Genomic DNA, 22,699 nt, shown 5'->3' on the forward strand with positions numbered 1-22,699 from the left:
TGTGGTGCATGCGTTACTTGTCAAATAGATCATTAAATTTACAACTATGTAAAACCACAATCCAACACTAAGCTGAACAGTCAAAAGTTGATGTTATTTACAGATGGTCAGGAAATACCCCCCCCCCCCCCCCCCCCCCCCCCCCCCCCGCCATGGTGACATCAAGTATCTGTGACTATAAGCTGAATGCAAGAATGTGCATCAGGGAGATTGCCATCACTGGATCCGTTTGTGTGTTTTCTGGAGTGTCATTTTTGCAGTCTTTGTTTAACTGAGAGGCTTGTGTGAGATTCTCCTGTAGTTCACTACATTTGAATTAAGTACATAAGGTGACTGCATTGAAGTGACATGACTGCATTGAAGAAACAAGGCACAATTAAAAAGATACATAAACAACAACATCGTCATCATGAACTGAGGGAAGAGGAACGGAGAAACAATAGTGTGAACTTCTCCCCCCCAGATCCTCAAAGAGGTTGTGAAAACAGCACACTTACGAGCAACATTTGGCATAATATTAGCAGTGCTCCAAAAACATTTATGTCCTTATGTTCAGTTACCACCAAACCGCTTGTCTTGTTGTTTGTTTTTTAGGGGACATTATTCCCTCAAGTGATAACAAAATAAAGCAACATCACAATAATCTTTTTTGCAGAGGGAAATTCATTGCCCAAAAACATTTCTCATTGGCCAAAGTTCACATTGGTCGTTCTTAACTAATCTCCTTTGCTTTCAGTCAGAATCCTCTGTAAATATATGACCCATAGATTGTCAAACACATACTAAGAAGTCAATGAAAAGCAACAGTCGTGTTTGTGGGTGACATCAAAGTTACTTTAAAAAATCTCCTTTTTGATGTTATCTTCAGGCACAATGACCGTAATAATTCTCCCCTCTGAATTAGGCCAATTGTATATTTTTTGCTCCCATTGCTGTAAGCACACAAGAAAGATAACTGCTGATAAGTGTCGTGGCTTTCTCTGTTGTTAGCGACCAAGTTGATGTTCTTTGGCATGACAGGTGGTGCAGACCGTGTGTTGTGTAAAGGTGTATCTGTGTTTACGGAGGATTAGGGAGATGCAGCTGTTTAGATTCTGCTCAACTCAGAATGTTCAACAAGTAATGTGTCTCAAGATAACAGACGGAAAAAATAAAAGACAAGAAATTGTCACTGGCATAGCAGTCCCCCAGTTTTGCATACAGGCTTTTATCATCACCAGCTATCATTTGAGGGGTCAAAGTTCAAAGGTCCTTAAAAGGGGAGTGGTTGGGGGTAGTGTGACTCTCCTGATTAGATTGGAAGCAAACTCGTTTATGCATATTCACCAGGCAGAATGTTTTCAAACTCAGGTTCGCTGCTGAAGTGCTTCAGTGACAGTTCATATTCGAGCTTGGGTCTGTCTCTGAAACAAAGAACCGTAACCATCAAGTTTGTATTTTGCCTAATATGCTCCAGCAACAGTCAGAGGAGGGAAATAATTTCCCTGAATGTGACAATGCATGCTCAAAAGCACTGAACATTTCATTAGATGTCCCATTTATGTATATACTTTTCAGTTCCGCTATGTTTTTGTACAAGATTCTATTGAGTGTTCTGTTTTTTTCATGATCGGATGTTGAGATATTTTTTTCCGCCCTTGTCTGAACTTAGCAAAGGGCTCCTCCCTGGTTCACAGTTGACTGTTGAGACATTGCAGCAGTGCTTCTCAGTTGTGGAGGGATCATGCGCCTGATAGTTGTTGGGGGTCGAAGACTGCAGGTCACAGTTTTGCTTTCAGAAAGGACAGGAATATGTGGCAACAGCAGCAAGTGAATGATTTTACAGAGGAACTGGTGAATTTTTTTTTTTGGTTTTCTTTGCAATGGTGTGTGTGCTTATGCATTGTTTATCTACAGTGTATGTGTGTTAAGTGTAGTGTTGGTGTGTGTATTATAGCGTATGAAGTGTTGTGTTTGTCTTGTGTTGAATTGCTGCAGGAGTGTGTGTATATTTGGTGGAGTATCTCATTGGTGTGTGTGTAATGTCAGGCCCTGTGCTCCACTGGCTGTTGCAGACACACTTCGCTACCAGCTGATACGATGGGGAGTCTGTTGTCCATGTGGTAACTGATCAGGTGACTCACACTTTCAAACCGATGGTCTTTTGTACGGACCTAAAAGACAAAAAAAACAACATATTAAAAGGCAAGTAAAAATACAGGCACCAGCGTGTATTAGGAAAACACTACTTACAAAATGACCATAGGCCATTCATGCTTCCCCCTCCCCTTTGTAATCTCTCCTGTCCCATAAAATCCTCCCTGACTCACCACTCCTTCTGGGTCGACTAGTAGCAGGTGTTTGGCCTGACCCCCCTGCTGTCCTGTGAGGACGTACTGTCCTGGCGTGGTCCCAGACTCCCGCACCAGGAAGTCTCCATCGCGGGTCAGCAGCCTCTCTGCTTCTCTGCGACTTAAACTACCATGGAACCAGGTCTCACACTGCAACTGCTGCACCAGAGGGGGCGCTGTTGTCACTGAGCTTGGGCCACCGTGCCCAGAGACCCCCAGGGCATCATCAAATGGCTCTTGAAAAATAATAAAATAATAAAATACAGTTGTTGCATTTTATTTATCTGTAGAAGCCCTCACATGCTAGTGTATATAGGAAAAAAATATCTTCTGCATTGCCGTGTCTATTTGAAAAACATTATTTGACAGTTGCTATCCACTGATAGAGGACTGTGTCTATTACACGTGACATGATTGGTTGACTGTGTAAAGCTTTTCACATTAAAGACAAAGGCACTATAATTCCCTTATCTTGCTCCTACACTGCCTTCTGTGGGCAACTCTAATCTTCAATTAGCCTGTCATAAGGAATGAACAGTACACGCTACTCTGCTCATCTCCTCAGTCAATAATTAACACTTATTCTTTCCACATGGTTGGATTTGTGTTACCAGTAATTCTGGTAATTTTGATAACAACCCACACATCTTGTCATTTACAAGAAATCATCATCATTATCACCTTTTCCAGTTACTTAGTTTCCCTGCACTACTTCAGTGTTATTTTAGACAGCAGTCCAAATAACATTCCCAACACAGCATAGACAGACTGGGTAAGGCACTTACTCATATCAAATGCATCTCTGTGAGCATTTCCATTAGGTGCAACTGGGGGTCGGGGTTTGTCCACATTGACATATGAAGGGTCATCGAACAGTTCCCGTCCCCCGTCTTTAGCACCCACTAGAAGAAAACAATTAGACATCAGTGACATTGGCATAGCTTACCGTTTCCTCATGAGACAGACATACTGACACTGACCTGGTAGAGGAGGCAGAGGCTGCTTGTGAATTTCATTTTGGCCTGGCTGTCCATAAGGCTGCAAACACAGAAGCATATAAACAAATAATGAGTCATAGCCACATGTGGGCATACTCGTGTGTAACAGGAAATACAGATAGATTCCTATTAAAAGGGTCACAAAAGGTTTGATGATTTGTCTACCACACATCAAGCAACTACTACTATTGCCTTTTCATTTTCTAGGCTGAGAACTAGGCAATTGTGACACATTCAGTACTGTACAGTTAATAAATTCCTTAAAAGTGTATCATCTCTTAACTGCAGCATGAGCACTGTTTGGGTGTGTTGAAGCATGCATATGAGTATCCCATTCCCGTGTTGTGTTTACGTGCACTCTTCTTACCAGCGTGGCACCTGGGCGGGTCCTCATGTCAATCAGTCCACCAGGGGGAGGCTGTTTTCCAGGGAAATTATTATAGTAAGGGACGTCAGAAGGTGGAGCAGCCTCATCATCTTCTTCCTCCCACGCAGAGCCGTCAAACGGGGCCATTCTAAGAAAAGGGGTAATACAAAAGCAGATATAGAAACAGGATATGGGTAACTAAATACAAACACAAGCTCAAGTTTTGGGCTCATGTTAGTGACATTCTTCACATTTACCTGTCATGAGGTGTGACCAGTTTGGGGGGGTTTTTAAGGTACTGTTTGAAACGCAACTCAAAGGCTTGGCCGATGGTGCTGATGACTTCCTGGGCTAAACCCTCTGAACACTCCAGGATATGACATGCTGAAAGAGAGGAGGCACAAATGACTAATAAAAGCAGCAACATGTGTTTGAATGAAATATGAACTCAGCCAGACAACCTGCAAACAAAGTTTAATATTATGTACGCATGTGCATTTTCAGCAACAGTACATTCATGTACATGTGCCTTGCTCAAGGACTAATGGGCGGCAATTAGGAAGAGTGCATGACACATGTGATGTCACTTTACCCCTTTCTAGTTTTATCTTAATTGACAACTGTAGAGAACAGAGGACAATATTTCCAGTGGTTGTTTACAGTGGAGAGTTGGGTGGTATCCAAAGTTTTGTAACGTCAAACTCCCTATTTTATTTTGGTATACGGTATTACCGTGACCAATTAAAAATTATGACGTAAGGCTCAGACGGCAAACAAACTGTTGGCTTGTGCCTACACCGTTCAGAAACTGAATACCAAACACTAATACTGAAACCCTTCTCCCTTCTCATTAGGTCGGAACCCGAAAGGCTGCCAAACTGCAGAAGTCATGTTCTTCTTCGAGACCAGGTCACTCGGTGCAAAGACTTGCCATCTTTCCCTCTATCTCTCTCTCTTTTCATCTCCACACAGTCACGTGATGACAACCACACATAAGCATTTTCAGGCATTAAATAAATTATATGTAATAGGAGTGGGGGAAAAACAAAATCAACACAGCATCTCAATGTTTTCTGTGGCAATACTGTATCGATACACAGACGCCAGAATAGATCTTTTATTATACATGTGTTCGTCAGTTTGTCTGCTTAACAATCCCATTTTGCTGCAATAAAATTAAAGTGATATGAACAAACAGAGAAATATATTTTTTTAGATTAAAAATAGGTTGAGAAAGTCCTTTGGGGACATCATTTGAAGTTGGAAAAAAAGGTAAGAAATTGTAATATATTGCAGAATATTATGTTTAAAATCGCTATAATATTGTATCGTGACATGAGTACCCCTAATATTTAATATTGAATTATTGTCTCCATTATAAGTGCATTGCATTTTTTTTATGACGGTATTGAAACTGATACCGTTGCTATTTTTAAGAACCTTAATGTACATTATGTAATTCTATTTTCAATATACATTTGGTTGCACTTGCTCATGTTGTTTTAGTAAGATGGCTTGTTGGCATTTATTTGCAGTATTTGCAGAAAGTGCACATTAAAAACCTGTTTTAGCAGCCAATGAGACTGATTGTAGAGACATTTGCCACTCATGTACAAAAGGCTCAAACCAAGGGCCTGAAAAAGTTCAACATCACTTTAATATGGTTTTGTTTCAAAGTGTCTGTTTTTTGTCAGATGCTGCCTGAGTGAATGGTTCATTTGCTGTTTCTGCTCACCTCTCTGGTTGACTGGGTCTTTGGCCACATATGCTACGTACTCAGCCGTATCCTTAGGGAGACAGGGCAAGACAGTTAGGAGAGGAAGGGAAAAAAAATCATAGGAGGAACAAATGAAAGGCAGGTTTAGAATTAACATGTTAAAAAGAAGTAGAAAAAGGTGAAGCAAAAGATGCAGTCTTTAAGTCGTAACAGAAGTTAAAAACATACATTGAGCTGAAAGAGAAATGACAGGAAGTAACAGGATTAAGGTTGAAAGAGAAGGACTGAAGCCATCGAGGCAGCAATGGTGTGAGTGGCATTCATAGGAATAGACAATGACAGAAGACAAAAAGGAAGAATATGCAGGCTGAAGAAGGATGGAAAAAGGCCAGAGTGAGATTTGAGCTGAGAGAGTGACTCACTGGGTCTCCTCCAGAAGCGAAGGAGATGGACTGCATGTGATGATTGGCGATTATCTGTGGAGAAAAAGAAAGAGACGGAGAGAGAGGGTAAAGGGAAGAGAGAGAGACAGAAGGAGAGAATGTGGGTGACATGACGTATGTGGGAAATGAGATGAAAGCATGTGGATGGAGAGACAAATGCGGAATCATTACTGAGAAAAGTGCTTTTTCCCTTCATTGAGCGGCATCAACTGCAGCAGAAATTAAAAACTGTGAAAAAAAGTGGGACAATGGATGGAACACCTTTTGTCTGCAACAACCACGCTGGATCAATAAGAACATTAACACAAGCTAATGCTCAGTGCAAAATATGTGGTTTACATCCACGGCTTTATTTGTGAATGGAGATAAGAGCATGGCATGTGTCTTTATGCTACGTGTTATTGTGGGTGCACTGCACTACTGTATACCATCTCCCCAAAGAAACTAACATTGTTCAGCAGCTATTAACTCATAGGCAAGGATTACATCTAGTGCATGGATTCTCTGTCCATACCCAATTGGGGCCAGGCTGTAATTTCTCAAAAGCCCCCCAGGCTTGAATCGTGTCAGATTTGTGCAAATTTCCTGTTTTTATTTATCAATTGTAATAAATGCAGTATAGTTTAGTGTTATAATGTCATGAATAATTTACGGGCTGTGTAACACTGTGTGTGACCGCCATCTTCTGGATATCTAATCAACTTACACAGCTAGATAAAGAAAGCTGTAGAAATTTGTGTTTTTTTTTGTTTTGTTTTTTTGGACAGAAACTTTCCAGGTTCAGGTAGAACCTAGTTTTTTGGGCCCGATCATAGCTCTAATCACATCCTGCCTCGTGGCGATGCAGGAAAGAAAAAGCAGTTAAGAGTGATTTGTTATGCATCCAGAATAAATGAGGCAAACAAAGTTGAGAAGCTCTAGATTATCTGGGCATCTCCAAAAGGTCACAACATTCAGTGCGCAAATCACAGAAATAATACCTTGAGTTCCAGTAGATTGTGGCTTATCAAGATATTTCCTTGATGTCAAAGACAATTTTAAACAGTTTTTTTTTTTTACATCAATTACGTCTGTAAAATTTCAGTCAACTAAAATCTGATTATATCATGACTTCATTAATTAAAGCGTGAAAGCAGTGAGATGAGTGAGTGTCCATCTTTTAAAACATATCCTCAGAAATGATCATAAAACTAACTGTGTGCAGGCAATTCAAGTAGACAATATGATCCACAATAACAATGCAGTTTACAATACATACTGAAGCAATCTTCCAAAGACAAATAATAATAGTTTAAAACGGGGATGGTAAGAAAATGTACAACAAATTGCCATTCTATAGTTCATCTTCAAAAAGTAAGTATAATTAAATCCACACAAAACCCCTGACATCTTCAGGTGTACTCTGCTTCAGTAAACTGCACAGGATATGTGTTCTCTGGATACCAAACACACCTCTGGCTACAACTGAGCTCTAACAATCAGAGGCATCTCTGACTCACAGTCAAATCTCTGCCGATCAGGGACAAATCTACCTAACACAGAGCAAAAATACACACAAAAACAGCTACAAGAGTGAGCTGTTTTCAGTCTAACCTGTTTGCAGTCGGAGGCAAGCAGATTGAGGCTGCTGGTCGAGATGGTGAGGTTGATTGTCATGCCGGCAAACTGCAGGTTACTCTTCCCCAGGATGGATGTCATACAGCGTGAGGAAGGCTGCAAAGGACAGGGATGCGGGCCATTAAGAAGCAAACAAACATGTGCACAAATAATAATACCTTGTTTTGTTTTTTTACTTCAACAATTCTTAATAGCCCATTGAGTCTTTCCTGCCTGTGCATGAGCCTGTGGGTGTATGTGTGTAAATGCCTGTAAATGTGTGTGGGAGTGGAAGAACAGCTGCAATTTGAAAGTGATCCTGTCTCCAAGGCCAACTGTGACCAATGTGGAGTAGACAGAACAGTTCACATACTAAAGGCTGGGCCAAGAGCATCACGCAGACCACGCCAGCATTAACGTGCCAGCCCGTTTATCCCAATCCTCCTCCTGTTCTTATGGCTTCATCTGTTCCAGAATATTTGGCTCACGCTGTGAGAAAAACAGCATCAGGGCAGGATGCACATGCTCAGCCACATTAACCTCAGTCCAGCCAAATCAGAGGGACTAGACTAGTTTAATCTATTCTAGTTTACATCCTTTAACTGTATTTTGTCTGGTGTGCCAGACATTCCTTGGTCAAACCCCACTACGACAACAGGCCGCTGGATTTAGCCACCTGTTTTATGGACTGTTTGGGTGGATGCTTTTAGTTTTACAGGAATACTGTGCACAGGCACACACAGTATTCAATGTGCACAGACACACACAGTATTCACTGTGCACAGACACACATTGTCTTTACTCAGAAGACTGTTGGCTGATGGGTCTGCTTATCTGTAGTGCTTCTTTGGACTGACAGTGGCTCCACACAAGTTACTACTCAACCTCTCCAGCCTCCCTTGTGACAAGAGGGCGGGAAAAAGGGTGATCCGAGAGTGTTTGGTAATTACCTGCGAGTAGCCCCCTAACCGCAGAAGTGTACTGTCTTCCTAAATCAAGATCTTTGTGTGTATGTGTGTGTATATAAGGGAGAGTGTGTGACTAAATAGCCAACTGACCACAGAGTGGACAATCAAGCTTAATCTAGCTCTTACCCAACAAACCCTTCCCACTGCCACCCACTTAAGCCGCATAAATAAATAATGCTGTGTAAGGGTGTGTGCTAGACTAGTGTACATGCTGCGTACCTTTCTCCTGCGCTGGGCTCCTTTGGCTCCGGGCACGGCCTCGCACACCACAGAGATGGCCTCCCTGAAATATCGACAACATGCAAGTTTTCTAATAACATGTCATTTACCCCCACACCTTTCCCCAGAATCACGATTATTTGAATTAAATGAGATCTGGCAGCAGGTGATTGAATTTATCCCCCCTAAACTGTGCTTGTCTTTGCCATGGCGACAAACATTACTACAGAAACCCAAAGGAAGAACTCAAGAACATTCTAATTTAGGGGCTGTGAAGGACACACACACACACACACACACACACACACACACACACACACACACACACACACACACACACACACACACACACACACACACACACACACACACACACACACACACACACACACACACACACACACACACACACACACACACACACACACACACACACACACACACACACACACACACACACACACACACACACACACACACACTAAGAGAGAAGCAAGAAAAAAGGGCAGACGTTGGACAGAAGTATATGAGAGATGTCTCTAAGTCTCACCACGCTTTAACCATCTTGGCCCCCACATGCACAAACAAGAAATTGAGTGGCAGGTGCCAGTAACAGATGAGCAGTGTGTAATCTTACCTTGTGACCTGAGTTCTGGTGTTAAAGTCCAGCGCTCGCATTGACTGTAGCACCTCCACACAACCCATGTACTGACCAGGTAACAAAGCAACAAGCAACAAATTTAGCATCACACATTTTCTGCATCTCAGTCCGATTGGACAGATAAAACACAATAGATGAGGAAAGCAACAGCGGTTTTCTTATCTCTATTTCAGTTTCTAAAAATGTGAATAAAGGTGTGTGGGTGTGTGTGTGTGTGTGTATATATATATATATACACACACAAATATAACTGTGTGGAAAAAGTGATGAGTGATTATGTATTTTAGTTAGGGGTTAGTGAGTGTTTGCCAGTCACGTACCCGTACACTGTAGGAAACACCGGCGGTGCTGACCACATTGTCGGAGTGCAGCCAGCCGCGGGTAGGCTTGTTGACAAAGGAGCCATGGCGCGTCCACTCATCTCCTCCAAGCTGCCCTCCTTCCACCCGTGCCCTCCTGGACGCCCCTCCCAGCCGGTTCATATCCTGCAGAGGAGGTCGAGGAGGGGGAGAAGGAGCGGTTAAATGGGAAATTGGGTGATGAAATGCAGGGGAGGAGCTAAAGCTGTTCTGGTCATCCCCGGAGGACTCAACAGAGGCATGTGGCTGCTGCTGCCTGCTCGAAGCCTTGAGTCCTGGGAGCAGAGTGGCAGAGACACCCAGGCGAAGGGATCCCATCCTGGGGAAGAAGGAGCAGAGGGTGGTGGGGCTGTTCTCAGCTGGGCGGGGAGAAGAGGGGGCCAAGATGGGGGTGAGAGATGAGGAGGATAGAGAAGAAGGTAAACCAGGGGAGGGAGTGAGTGGGGTGGCAGGACTGGAAGGAGGGAACGATGATGGATTGGAGTTTGTTTCATCAGTTGAGCTCAGCGATTCACTCCGAAAGTGGGTGTACTTGGTTTTTGGGACAAGCTCCATAATGAATCTACAGTGTCAGTTTTTCAGTCCGCACAAGTTCACACAGGCTCTAGTGATTCAATCAATGTCTCTTTGTCTCAGTATTCAAAGTTTTTCTCTAAATGGACACAACGCCATCTGTCAGTCTCCCTTTGCGTAAGTGCGGCATCCATCTGTCCTCCACTCATTACCAGGCAGCCAAACTCAAACTGCTTTAAAACCGGCTTTACCCACAATGAAAGCAGAATGAGAAAAGACGCAGAGGAAAAGTGGGGTGTCCCAGTTAACGACAGAATGCAGAGGAAAAAGTTAGTTTGTAGTGCACCAGTGCAGATCATGTTGTCAGCAGTTCACTTTTGAATCCGCATGAATGTTCATTGTGTTCCCGGGGACTGATGATGACAGTCTCAGCTTTCCATAAAGTGTTCATCTTGTTTTTTTTGCCATAATGTAAAACAATATCTGTGAGTATCTTGTCCAAACTTAGTAGTCTCACAGTGAGGACCAGCTATCCAGCTGTCGGCAGCACCATGGAGAATCAACACAAGTGATTGTCTCAACGCCCCCTCACATGTGTTTCTTACTGCACTGACGGGTGTGCTATTGTACGTGATGTGTTTACATGCGTGTGAGGCAGTATAAACCTTCCCTGCACACAATGCTTCTTAGATTATCTGTGGGTGTGTGTTGTCGTGCACACAGGCGTGCATGTGAGAAGCAGCTCCTCTTGCTAGCTCTATCCTGCTTGACACGGACCCATAAAAATCCTATTAGCCGCCAACGAGGGGATTGCAAGGGGGCCGCACGGGCAAACACGGCAGCAACACAGGCAATGCACAGCTCCTATTGGTCGATACTACAGTGAGCACCTTCAGAGCTCAATGTAGAGAGAGCCCCAGAACTACTAAAAAAAAAAAGAGAGAGAGGAGGCTTACTGATGTATTACTAGTATCCAACACAGCACACTTTCTCTAACGCCTACTTTCAAGTACATCATATTTTCAAATCTCTTATAGAATTCCTCTTTTATTCCCTCTCTCTCTTCCTCCAAATGGTTGTTCTTGTCCCCTCTGAATGGCCCTAGCTCTCTCCCTCCCTGCGTCTCCTTCTTCCTCTTCTTCTTTTCTCCTCTTCCAGATTACTTCTGGCACAGGCTTGTTCCCTTTCTCTGCACTCTTTCCACCCTTCTCTCCGTCTCCTCTCTTCTCCTGGAAGCCCTCTCTCTTCCTCCACACAATGTACTCTGCCAATCTCTGTCTCTCCAACGCCTCCGCCCTCTCCCGCGCCACCACTTCCTCTCTCCTCTTCCAGATGATCTCTCGCTCCCCCTCACCCCCTCCCTCGTATGCTCGCCCGTTCTCCAGGCTGTCCTGTTTAACAGTACCCCAGCCTAATATATTAATGGTAAGGTCTAAATTTCTGCCTTTCTAACTTTAAGATAAGGTAGGGCTAAAGGCTAAGCATGGTCACCTAGTTAGACACCATTAGAAAGAAACAAAGTGAGTATTTAAGACTGGGCCAGCAGAGTTGAGCCCGTTCCTGACTGAAGTTCCTGATATGGCTAAAACAAGTGAGGCTGGCTTGGTTCAAGTTTGTTGTCTAAAACTGGCCACCTTGGTTAGGATGTGTTTTAATTTCTAGAGCACCATTAGATAGTGGTAGGTTGAGTCTGAGATGTTGTTTGTCTGGTACAGTGACACTGTACAGACACTGCACTAGCACGGTGGTGATGTAACACTAGAGAATGTAGGTCATTGGCTGATGACGACTACTGGTGGGCTTGTTGTGATGGTAATGAGACCTGATATGTTCGGTTTGAACTCCCAACCCAGGGTTCCCTGAATGGTGCTGGAGGCTCAAAGTTGAACGTGAACTCGCTCACCCAGCTGGAAATGCTCATTTAAAACCGCACCTCCTTGCTGATCTCTCTACGCACCTCTCCTCTCACCTAGTTACTTTATTACTGCCAGGTTCAAATAACAAGCCCAGATTATAGTCAGTTACCTGAGACATGAGCATTAACACAGCCCCATGAGATATGAACAAGCCAAGTGTTATATTCTGAAACCAGTTATTATCTAAGGCAGGACTTCTCAAACAGCAGGTCAGCTCTCAAATCAATTACTAACTACAAGCCTTAACAGCTCATGTTCTGCATAGTCCAACCTAAAAGGCAAACAAAACTGTCTGCAGCAGTTTGACCTCAGTAGGAGGCAAGGCTACACCTACAGTCTTGAGGCAAGCTGGCTGGCCTGCACCTCAGTGATGTTTACACAGCAGTCATATTTACAATCCCTTGACCTTTACTCCCTCAAAAAGGAAAGCAAGGTTTACACAGACCTTGCATGGACCACTTACACAACCTTGTAAGTTTGGCACCGATGTTTCAATAATGCCAAGTGAGAGGGTTGATTTTCCCACTTGCTAACATTTCAGAACTTTAAACTGTGTCTGAAGTACAGCTAACCAACTGGTAGTGGGTGTTGGACGCACAGCAAAGGAACAGTCGCCTACGACAGTCTAGCACCACAGAGGGATTGTCTAGCAATTCTAGCTAGTCATCCATCTGGTCTTGGCTGAAAAGCACCATGGAGGATCGAGTCACACTCTCGCACTGCCAGACAGGCCGGGAGGATCTCCAGAAAGCTGCAAAGAATTATGGCTGGAAAAGTCACAAAAGACACCCAGTATTTGGACAACCAAAGAGAATGCAGAACAGACAAAACAGTCCGTCACACCTCTAATAAAACCAATAATTAGTCTTGAGAGGATATCAGCACTTAAAAAGGCAAAAGATCCAACAGTTATGGGCACAACAGAGACAAATCCAGGTGTGTTCTCAAACACGGGGTGCCAAATTGCTCCATGAGCAGAGTTAACCCTTGTCCTGTCCAAGGATGTTTTAATGCACAGAACGCAGTGTAGGTCAGGTGACTGCAGAGGAAAGGACCCTCTACATGCAAATAAATCCTGAGTCACCTACACACAGACAGTAAAAGGACCGGACAGTCACGAACACAGCACACCTAACGATCAGTGAGTAATGGCCTTGAGGCCGACCAGCTGCACAGAGTGATATGTACAAATGAAACTAATACGATTATCTCACTTATCCAGTCATTCCTGATGATGGGTACATCAGCTTGACTGATGAAGATGGTAGTTGGTAAAAGGTGAGATCAGGACAAGTGGGGCTGCGCCGACTCGCACTAGAGTAAAACAGAATGGGGAGGGGGAGACAGGTGACCTGAAACAACCCTGATTCTCGGAGACTGCTGCGCTCCGCATAGACAAAGAATGAAAGTCTGAAAACTGCAAAGAACCATGGACTTATCAAGTCTACCGCTCCTTATCTACTACATATAAACAATTACCTAATAGAACAGCACCAGTTTGAAAAGACAAAACAAAGAAAACAAATTTTACTTTGAGTTCTGTCTGCAGTTGCTGCCCGTTGCTATGGCAACAGACATTAAAAGAGATGCCTGCGGAGGATATGTAACGAGAAGTCCTGACAACCGCAGAAATCTTCAGACAAAGAGATAACTGCTTTGTCAAATCACATGACAGCAATTAGTTGCTGCATCAAAGGCTCCACATTAGAGCTTTGTTTTCAGCCAACAGGAGGATGAACTAAAGACTCCTAGAAAGATCAATAGGTTTCAGGAAATGATCAAAGTTTGACCGGCGTCGCGCCAGCCCTAAAACCCAATTAATGTTGACATCCCATGTCAGCTGCATGCACTGACTCCAACTAGGGCATTTACAAACGTTCTGATATTATTTCAAGAGAGCAATAATCACTTTCCTAATAACAGTATAAACAACAACTACACTAACCACAACACTGATGTTTAGAAAACTTGCATTAAAACCTGATTATCTTGTGCAGCAGCTAACAAAGATAATGATTGTATAATGTCCTGCAGAGTATGCTCGGAGAGTAGAAAATCAGAAGTCACAAAGAAAGTCTATATTTACAAAACAACAGAAGTCTAATCAATTTCCCTAAGAGTTTTTTTTAATGAACGGCAAAGCATAGATAGTTCCTTTTTGGTTTAAAAAGCATACAGTTGATAATCCATGGTAATCATCTAAAGCCGGGCTCCATATTCACATGAGAACCACATTAATGTTTAAACAGCCTCAGACTGTCCGGTCATCCGTCCTCTCCTTCCTCTTTCTTGCTCTCCGTCCGTCCACTCCCTGAAAAACGTGCTTCTCCTCTGATCCACTCTTCCGCTCGATTAATTCACAAAGTCACTGCCGGCAGCTCCTCTCCATCTATTCTCTTTTTTCCTTCGGCTGCCTGCTCTTTCCTTTACTTCCCTTCTCTCTCTATCTCTCTCTCTCTTTCAGCAGATGGTGAAATGGCAGTGCTGCCAGGATGGTCAATGGCACTCCTTCATTGTGCTCCTCTTCTCCCCTCACGCCTGTCTCTCATTCCCACTTTCCTTTCACCTCTGTCTCTTAGAGGGACGGGCACGCTGTCTGTTCTCCCCTCCCCTCCCCTCCTCCCAGTCTGGGTGGGTGATGCTGCTTCCCTTTACTCTCTGACAGTCTCTCTCTCTCTCTTTCACACGCACACACAAATACACACACACACACACACTCACGGCTGCTGCCACTGCCCTCCCCACCTCCCTTTCTCCCATCCTACCTCCTTCCTGTTTCCTTCCCTTCCCCCCACCTCTCTGCAGCCTGACTCGTTTAACAGTGTACATGTGCAAGACACTGCGCCCCTGCACATTAATGCACACACTCCAAGGGGAGATGGAGATGTAGACGAAGGGGAGGGGGGGGGGGGTTGTGTGTGCATGTGTTTGTGGGGGGTGTGGGGGGGGAGGTTGTCCATGTTGGCTATTCAAGTCTCCTCCCTCATTCATGTTTGGTAACCTGAGAAAGAGAGAGAGATAAGAGAGAGGGAGGATGGAGACAGGCAGAAACCCGCCCTCTATTGGCTGTGCAGAGTGTGATGTAAGGTCACTCTATATAACCTTGATAAAAGTGGACAAATTCAAAACGTAAACAAAAAGATTTTTATTTACATGATAAACGTATGTTACTAGAGCTGTCTAGGGGAAAAGGACTACGTTATTACCAGGCAAACACAAAAAATAATTGAGTGATTCTAGAGAGAAAAACAGGAAGCAGAGATCCCACAGATCAGGCCCAGACATTCAAGCGTATCTGATGAGAAGGCAAGGCAGTGTTGCAGAAGGCAGAAGAAATCACCCTTGGAGTGAAAAAGTACACAGCAGAATGTATAGCAAGCAGTCCTCAAATAAAACCCCGAAATTCAGTCCCTGCAGTACTACGTCTGACCACACTACACCATCATGTAGTCGAGTGTGAAGGATTCAAATTAGAGAAGTGCAAAGAAGTAGTGTCGAGGTGGTCATTGGTGTAGACAGCCCCCTCCACCCGTAGCCTACAACATGCCTGTAACCAGTCAAACACATGACACAATGTGGCTTAGGGTTGACAAAAAGATAATAACGTATTCTTTGAGAACTTTTTACAATTAAGTAAGTGATTCACGTATGTGCTATCCGGAATTTACAGTAAAAATACTCACTCGGTTGTTTATTACGTTACATCCAACTAAAACTAAGTTGCATATACTGCAACAATCCTGCAAACAATTCTACCAACACGAAGGATATACATTTACATTTTTTATGCAATGCATTTCAACAGCGCCACAAACAGCCGCCTCCACAAATGACCATTACGTTTAAAGAGTTCAAACTAAAACTGAACATAACGACCTTAATGAAGGGAGGATTATTACAGGACTGGAGGATTTATGACTTTTAACTGGGTGTACCTAATAAAACTGGCAACTGACTGCAGTTAACAATAACTCACTCAAACCACAATCAATTTACATACACAGGGCTGCACAATTACTCATGCATGATTACACCAAGGCTTTAGTTTCCAGTTTGACATGATTGTAGAATACTGGCATAGCTTTATTAAAATATTTATTTTAGACTGCTGCATGGTGAAAGTTTTAAATCATATATGATGCCAAAAGGTGTTGTAAAAATAGTTCTGTTTTCTCATATCTTGTAGGGGTGCAACAATATCAGACCGTATATAGTATATTACATACTGTGTTTTGTTCAGAATTTGTTGAATAATACTGCTAAGAAACAAATCTAAACGTGTCAAACAAGGCTCAACTTTCTCATTTCAGTCTTAAACTTAAGAATTTGATAAAGTTGAATTATGAGGAATGGAAAAAAAATCAAGAAGACTTTCAATTCACAATATATTTTATAAATGAATCAGACTGAATTTTGGGAATTATTAGACCCCTTCTAAAAACTGCAGTCAGGTTCACAATATCTAAAAACCTAATTTAGAGCATTGTGGCTGTAATCATGCAGCCCTAATAGTACACTTCATTAACTAAAACCCCAATATTTAACACTCTTAAGGATAAGAGGGTCAAATGAGTACTTCCAAGAAAGTTTGCATTCTTTTGGGGATCATTCAAACCTCTCTTCAATCTCTAAACACTAATATAAACACTGATTTACATATTAGATGAGAGTTTTTTAACTTTCCTTTTGACATTACATTGTGGTGAGAAAAAGCAACCCCTTTGCCACTGTGTCCCGCTGTGTTTTTGATCAGCTGCTTGTATCGTTTGAATGTCTTACCATATATTCCATTGGCCAACACAGGCTGCCTGTGAGTCTGTAACCCTAAAAACACCAAACTGCACATCAGCATTCTTTACACACACATATACACACAAAACTGAAGGAGCCAATCATAGTGCACTCCAATGCCACCCTTGGAGCTACTTGACTCCCAGCATTCTTTGCTCTCAGAATCAGCTGTGGAGAGGGTCACAGGACCTATTTCATATAAATGGCTTATGGTTAGGCACACAGACACACAACATTGGCATAAGACAGAGATAGAGCGAGAGGGAGTGGGAGAAAGTGACAGAAAGTCAGAGAAGAAAAGAGGTGTAGTAATCCAGTGTGCATGTTGAAACACTCCGTGGAATGAAAGGAATTAACTGAAAGGGCTGCATATGTAGGATGTCTGTGTCTCGGCATGCTCAACGTGCGTCAACGTGCGTTTTGTTTCCATGCAGTAGATGGAATAACCGTGGAAGCTGCAGCTAGTCAGTGTATGCAAGATGAAACAGTCAGAGACAGGCTGGGACAGAGCTCTGTTTGGATCTAATGCTGCAGGGCCAAATCTGCTGTCTGCTCTTATACTGTCTGTCTGTGTGTCTGTGTGTGTGTCTGCACGCGCACACACGCGTACTAGGCCAAAAAATGAGCTTAAATGAGCAGACGAGACTCATCACTGACCTTTTCCCTACAGGACTGCTGCCAGCCGGAGACGCTGTCTAACATCAGTTCACATTACGGATACAAGAAAGACAATGATGAAGACAGTGAGCGTAGAAGGAACAGAGGGAGGGTGGGTGTATAACTGACTAAGGAGAGCCTCTCTGATTGGAAAAGACGTGCACACACACCCATACAGACAGACAGCAAAATGACAATCACATTTTCAAAGATTAGGAGTGAGGGTGAACATTAGATTAGACAGGCATTCAGCAGGAGGCCTATTTGCTGGTTTCATAGCTCACCATACACAGCAAACATGTGAGCCGGCTATTTTGGGTCGCGCCAGCCCCCCCCCCCCCCCTCCTTCACCACCCCCTCTAACCACACTCCCACATCTCTATCTCCTTCCATCATTCCCTTCCTGCTACTATTCTCTGCCCCTCTCCACTTACAACTTCCCCCTTGCTTCAACGGTTTACTTGTCGTAAAACAGTGCTATTTCTCCACTTAGTCACATTTCCAGCCAAGCACTTCCAACTTAAATGCAGCCGTAGCATCGAGTCTTGAAACTGTCGAGTGCCAAAGGGAATGCTTTGTCAGATCTTGTTTACATATGATCAGATATTTCTTGATTTAGGTCCTGACTTTGCCAATTCTATACTATTTAATTTCATCAAAGTGTCTCTTTCTGTATGGTTGCTTGTGCTACTACATTACAGGCAGCTGTGTTTACGAAGGTTGGCTTGTTTTGTGAACAAAAACAGATGGTTTGGGTTTACATTACTCAAAGTAAGGTATCTAAAAAAAGTATGGTTCTGTATACATTAGACATAACATGTATTTATTTGGATAACACTTTTGTCAAATGAGTACAACATACAAATGAGGTGCAATCCCAGCCAAAGTGGATCAAGGAGAAGCATCTGTTCCATATTCCAAGGGCCATGTATTGTATTGGCAACAGTATAAAAAAATGTCATTACAATACTCGGTCCTATTCTACTTACCCTGGCTTTCCTTTACTAGGTAGACGTGAACATTAACATAACTCAAAGAATACCGAATGGAGGTGGTTTCAATAATTTATTCCATCACACATACTGCTTACACCTTTTTAGGTTTAAGCAGCTCTTGCAGTGCAAAACTGCTTTACAGCTGCTCAAATAATAGTTGGTTTTAATCGCTTCTTTTTATGGTTTTATGTCCAATTTTACCTACTTTGCATTATGTCACTCAGTATTTGCAGAGCAGTTAAATATGTCAGTGTCTTGAGTGTTATCGTAATATTATTGGTGATTTATTATTGTCTGAATTCAGTCTGAGGAAAAATCTAGAGCATAAAACAGTGATAACAGCTCTACCAGGGACAGACCAGGAAATCAGAATTTAGTCCGCTCCAGCCGTGATATTAACCCCTTAGTGACCTTTGCTTGATAGAGGTACAACTTCAATATCCTACCCAATACGTTACCTAAGGCTAGACATGGGTGGACGAAAGAAGGTGACTTAAAAAAAAAATAAAAGCAATCTTCAGAATGAAAAAATATTTACCCCAATAAAGACATCAAGAAATGTATCATCTTAAAGTACATGACACAACATATCCATACTATTAATGATACTTCAAATCAGAGCCAGCCAATCCAATTGGGTTATTTTGTAAATAACCCAAGCTACACTCTTGTCTCATTTTTAATATTGTACAGGACAGGACTTTAAAATCAGATTGTGGTTCACATAATGTACCACGCACTGAGCATGTTGCACTCCAGCGAGCATTGCAGGAGGAAACGCAGCTGAGGCTCTGTCCCATTGTGTAGAGGTAGAGACGGACAACCACATGCTACGACCTCAAAAACAAACTCCTCCAGTTTGTTTCCAAAACACACTCGTACACAACTAAACATACCCCTACACCGGCAGACAGATATAGTACATCAGACAAAGACAAACACATCCTCACATGGACAGACACATATACACATTACGTCCTGTCAACAGCCTTGACAACTTTTAGGCAGCGTAGTACCAGATAGTAGCCAACTATCACAAAACTAGTTCAAGGCTAATATCAGCAGTGCTAAAATCCAGTGCTAACAAAATATTACGTGTGTACGTCTGTGGGTTAGTGTACTATGTGTCCTATGTGCTATGTCCACAAGCTTACACACACCTGTCAAAGTGAAGCTGCAACAATCTCAAGTGTCACGCTGTACCGTCAATCAGGACGAAAGCTTTTAGTGACTGATATGGTTTGAGCAGAATTGGACAGACCCAATTTTAATCAAGAGGATTTTGGATTCTGTCAATGTTGTGATAGAGATGGCCGAGATCCTTCGGTTTGACTGACAGATTGTGTCTCAGACGGTCTTTCCCATTTGTGTTGTTTTTTGCTTTCTTGTGTGTGTGTGTGTATGTGTGTGTACGTGTCTTGTTTGTCTGGCTCCTGGCATGTGTCTGAATCAACTACTTTTTCAGATCAGCTGTTGGAACTTCTCTTCCGCTCCATTTCATCAGCGAAGATGACTTCCATCATATAATTTCATGTCAGGGGGCGGCTGGTCTGAGCGGTGTGGCCAACCATGATAAGAGCACTGAGCCCACTGCTTTCAGTCGCCTCAATCATCCCCCATACCCTTGAGTCCGTGTCCATAACATTCTGTCTGTCCTTTACTCATTTACGGTGAACTTTAACTCCGTCACAGTGACCCTGCTTCAACACTTCTGAGGTGTGTTTTGCGGATCGGTCTCTGTAGATATGCTTGACACAGTAGAAATAGTAGAGTTAAGTTAGATCGCTGCACGACTATATCCAGATTTGTGTGCGCGTGCGTGTGTGTGTGTGCGCGTGCGTGTGTACCGATATGGACATATAGGTTATTTTACTGACAATTTACAACAAGATCAAGATATTTAGCTAGACTCTGACACCCCCGGACTGTATAGACTAGTTTTCAAGGCTCCAACTAACAATTTTTTTACATTATTCATATACCTGTATATCCATGTTGTTTTTCAAAGGTGACTTATTCAAATGAATTGAGTTATGTGACGAATATGCAAAACCATTCAGTTCAGTATCATATATAAGCTACATTAAACAAGATGAAACCAGCAAATGTTTGGCATTCTTTGTTGCATTTAACAGTTAATTGATGTCTATTGACTTACCCATGCATCATTTCAGCCCTCACTCATTTAGGGAATATAGCTGTGTAGCTAAGGAGCATTTTCGTTAGCTACTCTCTCTTAATATGGTCTACTGAAGCTTGAGGCCACTCAATTGACTTCTCATCACTGCCCATTTTAAACTAAATAACGTTAAAATTATTTAACAGTGACTGTGCTGTGTTGGCACAATGTTTCTCAACTGGCAGCTACTGAGACTTTACTCAAATAACTCCTGAAAAGTCGTCTGACAGCGCCAGGGCGAACACAAGTTAAACATGTATGCTAATGTGTAACCAGCCCAGTCTGATAATGAACAGCATTTTTACAACAACCCGACAGCTACACTACACTGAACCGTCTTAATGTATTGTATATGACACAAGGCAGAACAATGCTTCCCTGCGGACACCACAAAGACAGTAGGTTACCTATTTCCGCAAATTTTTGATATATACAATTGCTGCTACAGCAAGCAGCAGAGCAGCCTACAAACCATGACCCAAAAAAATGCGTGGTCAACTTTAACGAGAAACTTACCAGCTCTTTTCCTCCCTTTCTCTCGAGTTGCTCCTCCTGCCCGCCAAGCTATAGCTGCACAAACTTCAGCTTAATTTCATCTAATAGGACAAAAGGCCGATGGTTTTGTCAGTCAGACCCCTAAAGGTTTTCAGAAACCTTATAACATATTTTTCTAAACTTCTTCTTTCCTCTCCCTTTCCTTCCCTTCCTCCTCCCCCTGCCTCCCCCTCCACGTTCACGACATAAGCCACTTCCGTGAACAAATGGCAAACGTCATCTGGCCGCGAATTCTGTGTGTGTGTGTGTGTGTGTGTGTGTGTGTGTGTGTGTGTGCATGTGCGTGCGTGCATGTGTGTGTAAGTAAGTAAGTGCGTGGCCATGTTTTGCACCTGGCCCATTCACTGTTGCGCAAAAGTAGAAACCCCAGATAGCGAACCAAAAGCACAGTTAAAATAGCCTACTACATGCAAAGCTTTTTGTGGTTCTTAGTTACCACAAGACTACAATTGCCTGTATTTTTCCAAAAGACAAAATCACTGTATTATCATCATCTTAATTATCAACCAGTTTGTATCCCCTATAGCAGCCCTGTATAATTCCTTTGTTATTGGCTACGGTACATATTGATTTATTGCCATAGAAATTTATATTTTTACATATTATGCAGTAGGCATATTGTATATCCTGGACTCGCAGTTGCCAGTTTATTTACAATATATCAGTTCTGCAATAAATCTAAACCTTCATGAAGCTTTGTTTACTTCTAGTTATCTGTTATAGCGAGATGTTGATTTAACTGTATGATCATTTTGGAGGCATTTTGTTATGAGGTGTTGTTGAGCTGTATTGCATTATACAGAGAGGGTAATTGCCTACCCTCACTGATATAAATAGGTCAGTTAATGAATAATAAAATGATTTTTTTATTACAACTATTTAACTTGTAACAGTTAGTTCCTGTCTCCTCATTTCCATCAGCAGTTTTGATGCCTGTCGCTGTCTGCACTGATTTTCATATAAGCTCCATATATTTGTAAAGTGACTCTGTGCATAAAAACAATAAAAACACCAACAGGTAAACATGTCCTTGAGCAAGGCATTTGAGTTAACCCCAAATAACTAATAGGCTATATAACAACAATAACATAATATAGCCTAATTTAATAATAGCAAAATAAAAACACCCATAGTTAGTCAAAATTATAAAAAATACACATAATTTTCACTTATGCAATAAATGTATCTTAAATCTGACTCATTATTTGCTTATTTTGATGTTTCATCATATCGTTTTAACTTTCCTAACTTTTTTTTGTTTAAAGTTTCCAGACAGAAATTTGCTTACATTTATTTGCAGACCCATCTGCAAAACATAAAAAATGGCAGCCTAAAATAATAATGATAAGGCTAAACACCATGGAAATATTAGGCTATATTACAACAGCTAAATATTATATAAATGCTTCAATGGACTAAGGTAATTTGGTAATAT

General features: G+C 42.3%; 1 protein-coding gene across 4 annotated transcripts; it reads right to left on the minus strand.

Annotated features, from left to right (window-relative positions):
- Positions 1 to 579: 579 nt before the first annotated feature.
- shc1 (SHC (Src homology 2 domain containing) transforming protein 1) lies at positions 580 to 21,487 on the minus strand. 4 transcript variants are annotated; one of them, XM_034875055.1, is made up of 14 exons: positions 21,226 to 21,429; positions 16,867 to 16,911; positions 9,620 to 9,784; positions 9,276 to 9,346; positions 8,639 to 8,702; positions 7,449 to 7,568; positions 5,835 to 5,888; positions 5,431 to 5,482; positions 3,953 to 4,079; positions 3,696 to 3,843; positions 3,311 to 3,368; positions 3,116 to 3,232; positions 2,310 to 2,566; positions 580 to 2,153 (listed from the first exon to the last, which is right to left on the minus strand). In XM_034875055.1, the coding sequence occupies exons 2-14, from the start codon at positions 16,876 to 16,878 to the stop codon at positions 2,025 to 2,027; spliced, it is 1,374 nt and encodes a 457-aa protein (XP_034730946.1). In that variant the 5' UTR covers positions 16,879 to 16,911; positions 21,226 to 21,429; the 3' UTR covers positions 580 to 2,024. The 4 variants fall into 4 exon arrangements, with proteins under 4 accessions (XP_034730946.1, XP_034730947.1, XP_034730944.1 ...); XM_034875056.1 differs by lacking the exon at positions 16,867 to 16,911 and having other exon boundaries at positions 21,226 to 21,487; XM_034875053.1 differs by lacking the exons at positions 16,867 to 16,911; positions 21,226 to 21,429 and having other exon boundaries at positions 9,620 to 14,768.
- Between the last annotated feature and the right edge of the window lie 1,212 nt (positions 21,488 to 22,699).

This window comes from Etheostoma cragini, chromosome 6 (genome assembly GCF_013103735.1).
Source record: "Etheostoma cragini isolate CJK2018 chromosome 6, CSU_Ecrag_1.0, whole genome shotgun sequence".
Classification (NCBI taxonomy): domain Eukaryota; kingdom Metazoa; phylum Chordata; class Actinopteri; order Perciformes; family Percidae; genus Etheostoma; species Etheostoma cragini.

Bases quoted from the DNA above. Each gene is read 5' to 3' on its own strand.
- shc1 (XM_034875053.1), bottom strand. From the start codon at position 10,213: ATGGAGCTTGTCCCAAAAACCAAGTACACCCACTTTCGGAGTGAATCG. The intron at 8,703-9,275 runs GTAAGATTACAC...TCGATATTTCAG, and splicing joins ACCAGAACTCAGGTCACAAG to GGAGGCCATCTCTGTGGTGT. The intron at 2,154-2,309 runs GTGAGTCAGGGA...TTTGTCTTTTAG, and splicing joins TAGTCGACCCAGAAGGAGTG to GTCCGTACAAAAGACCATCG.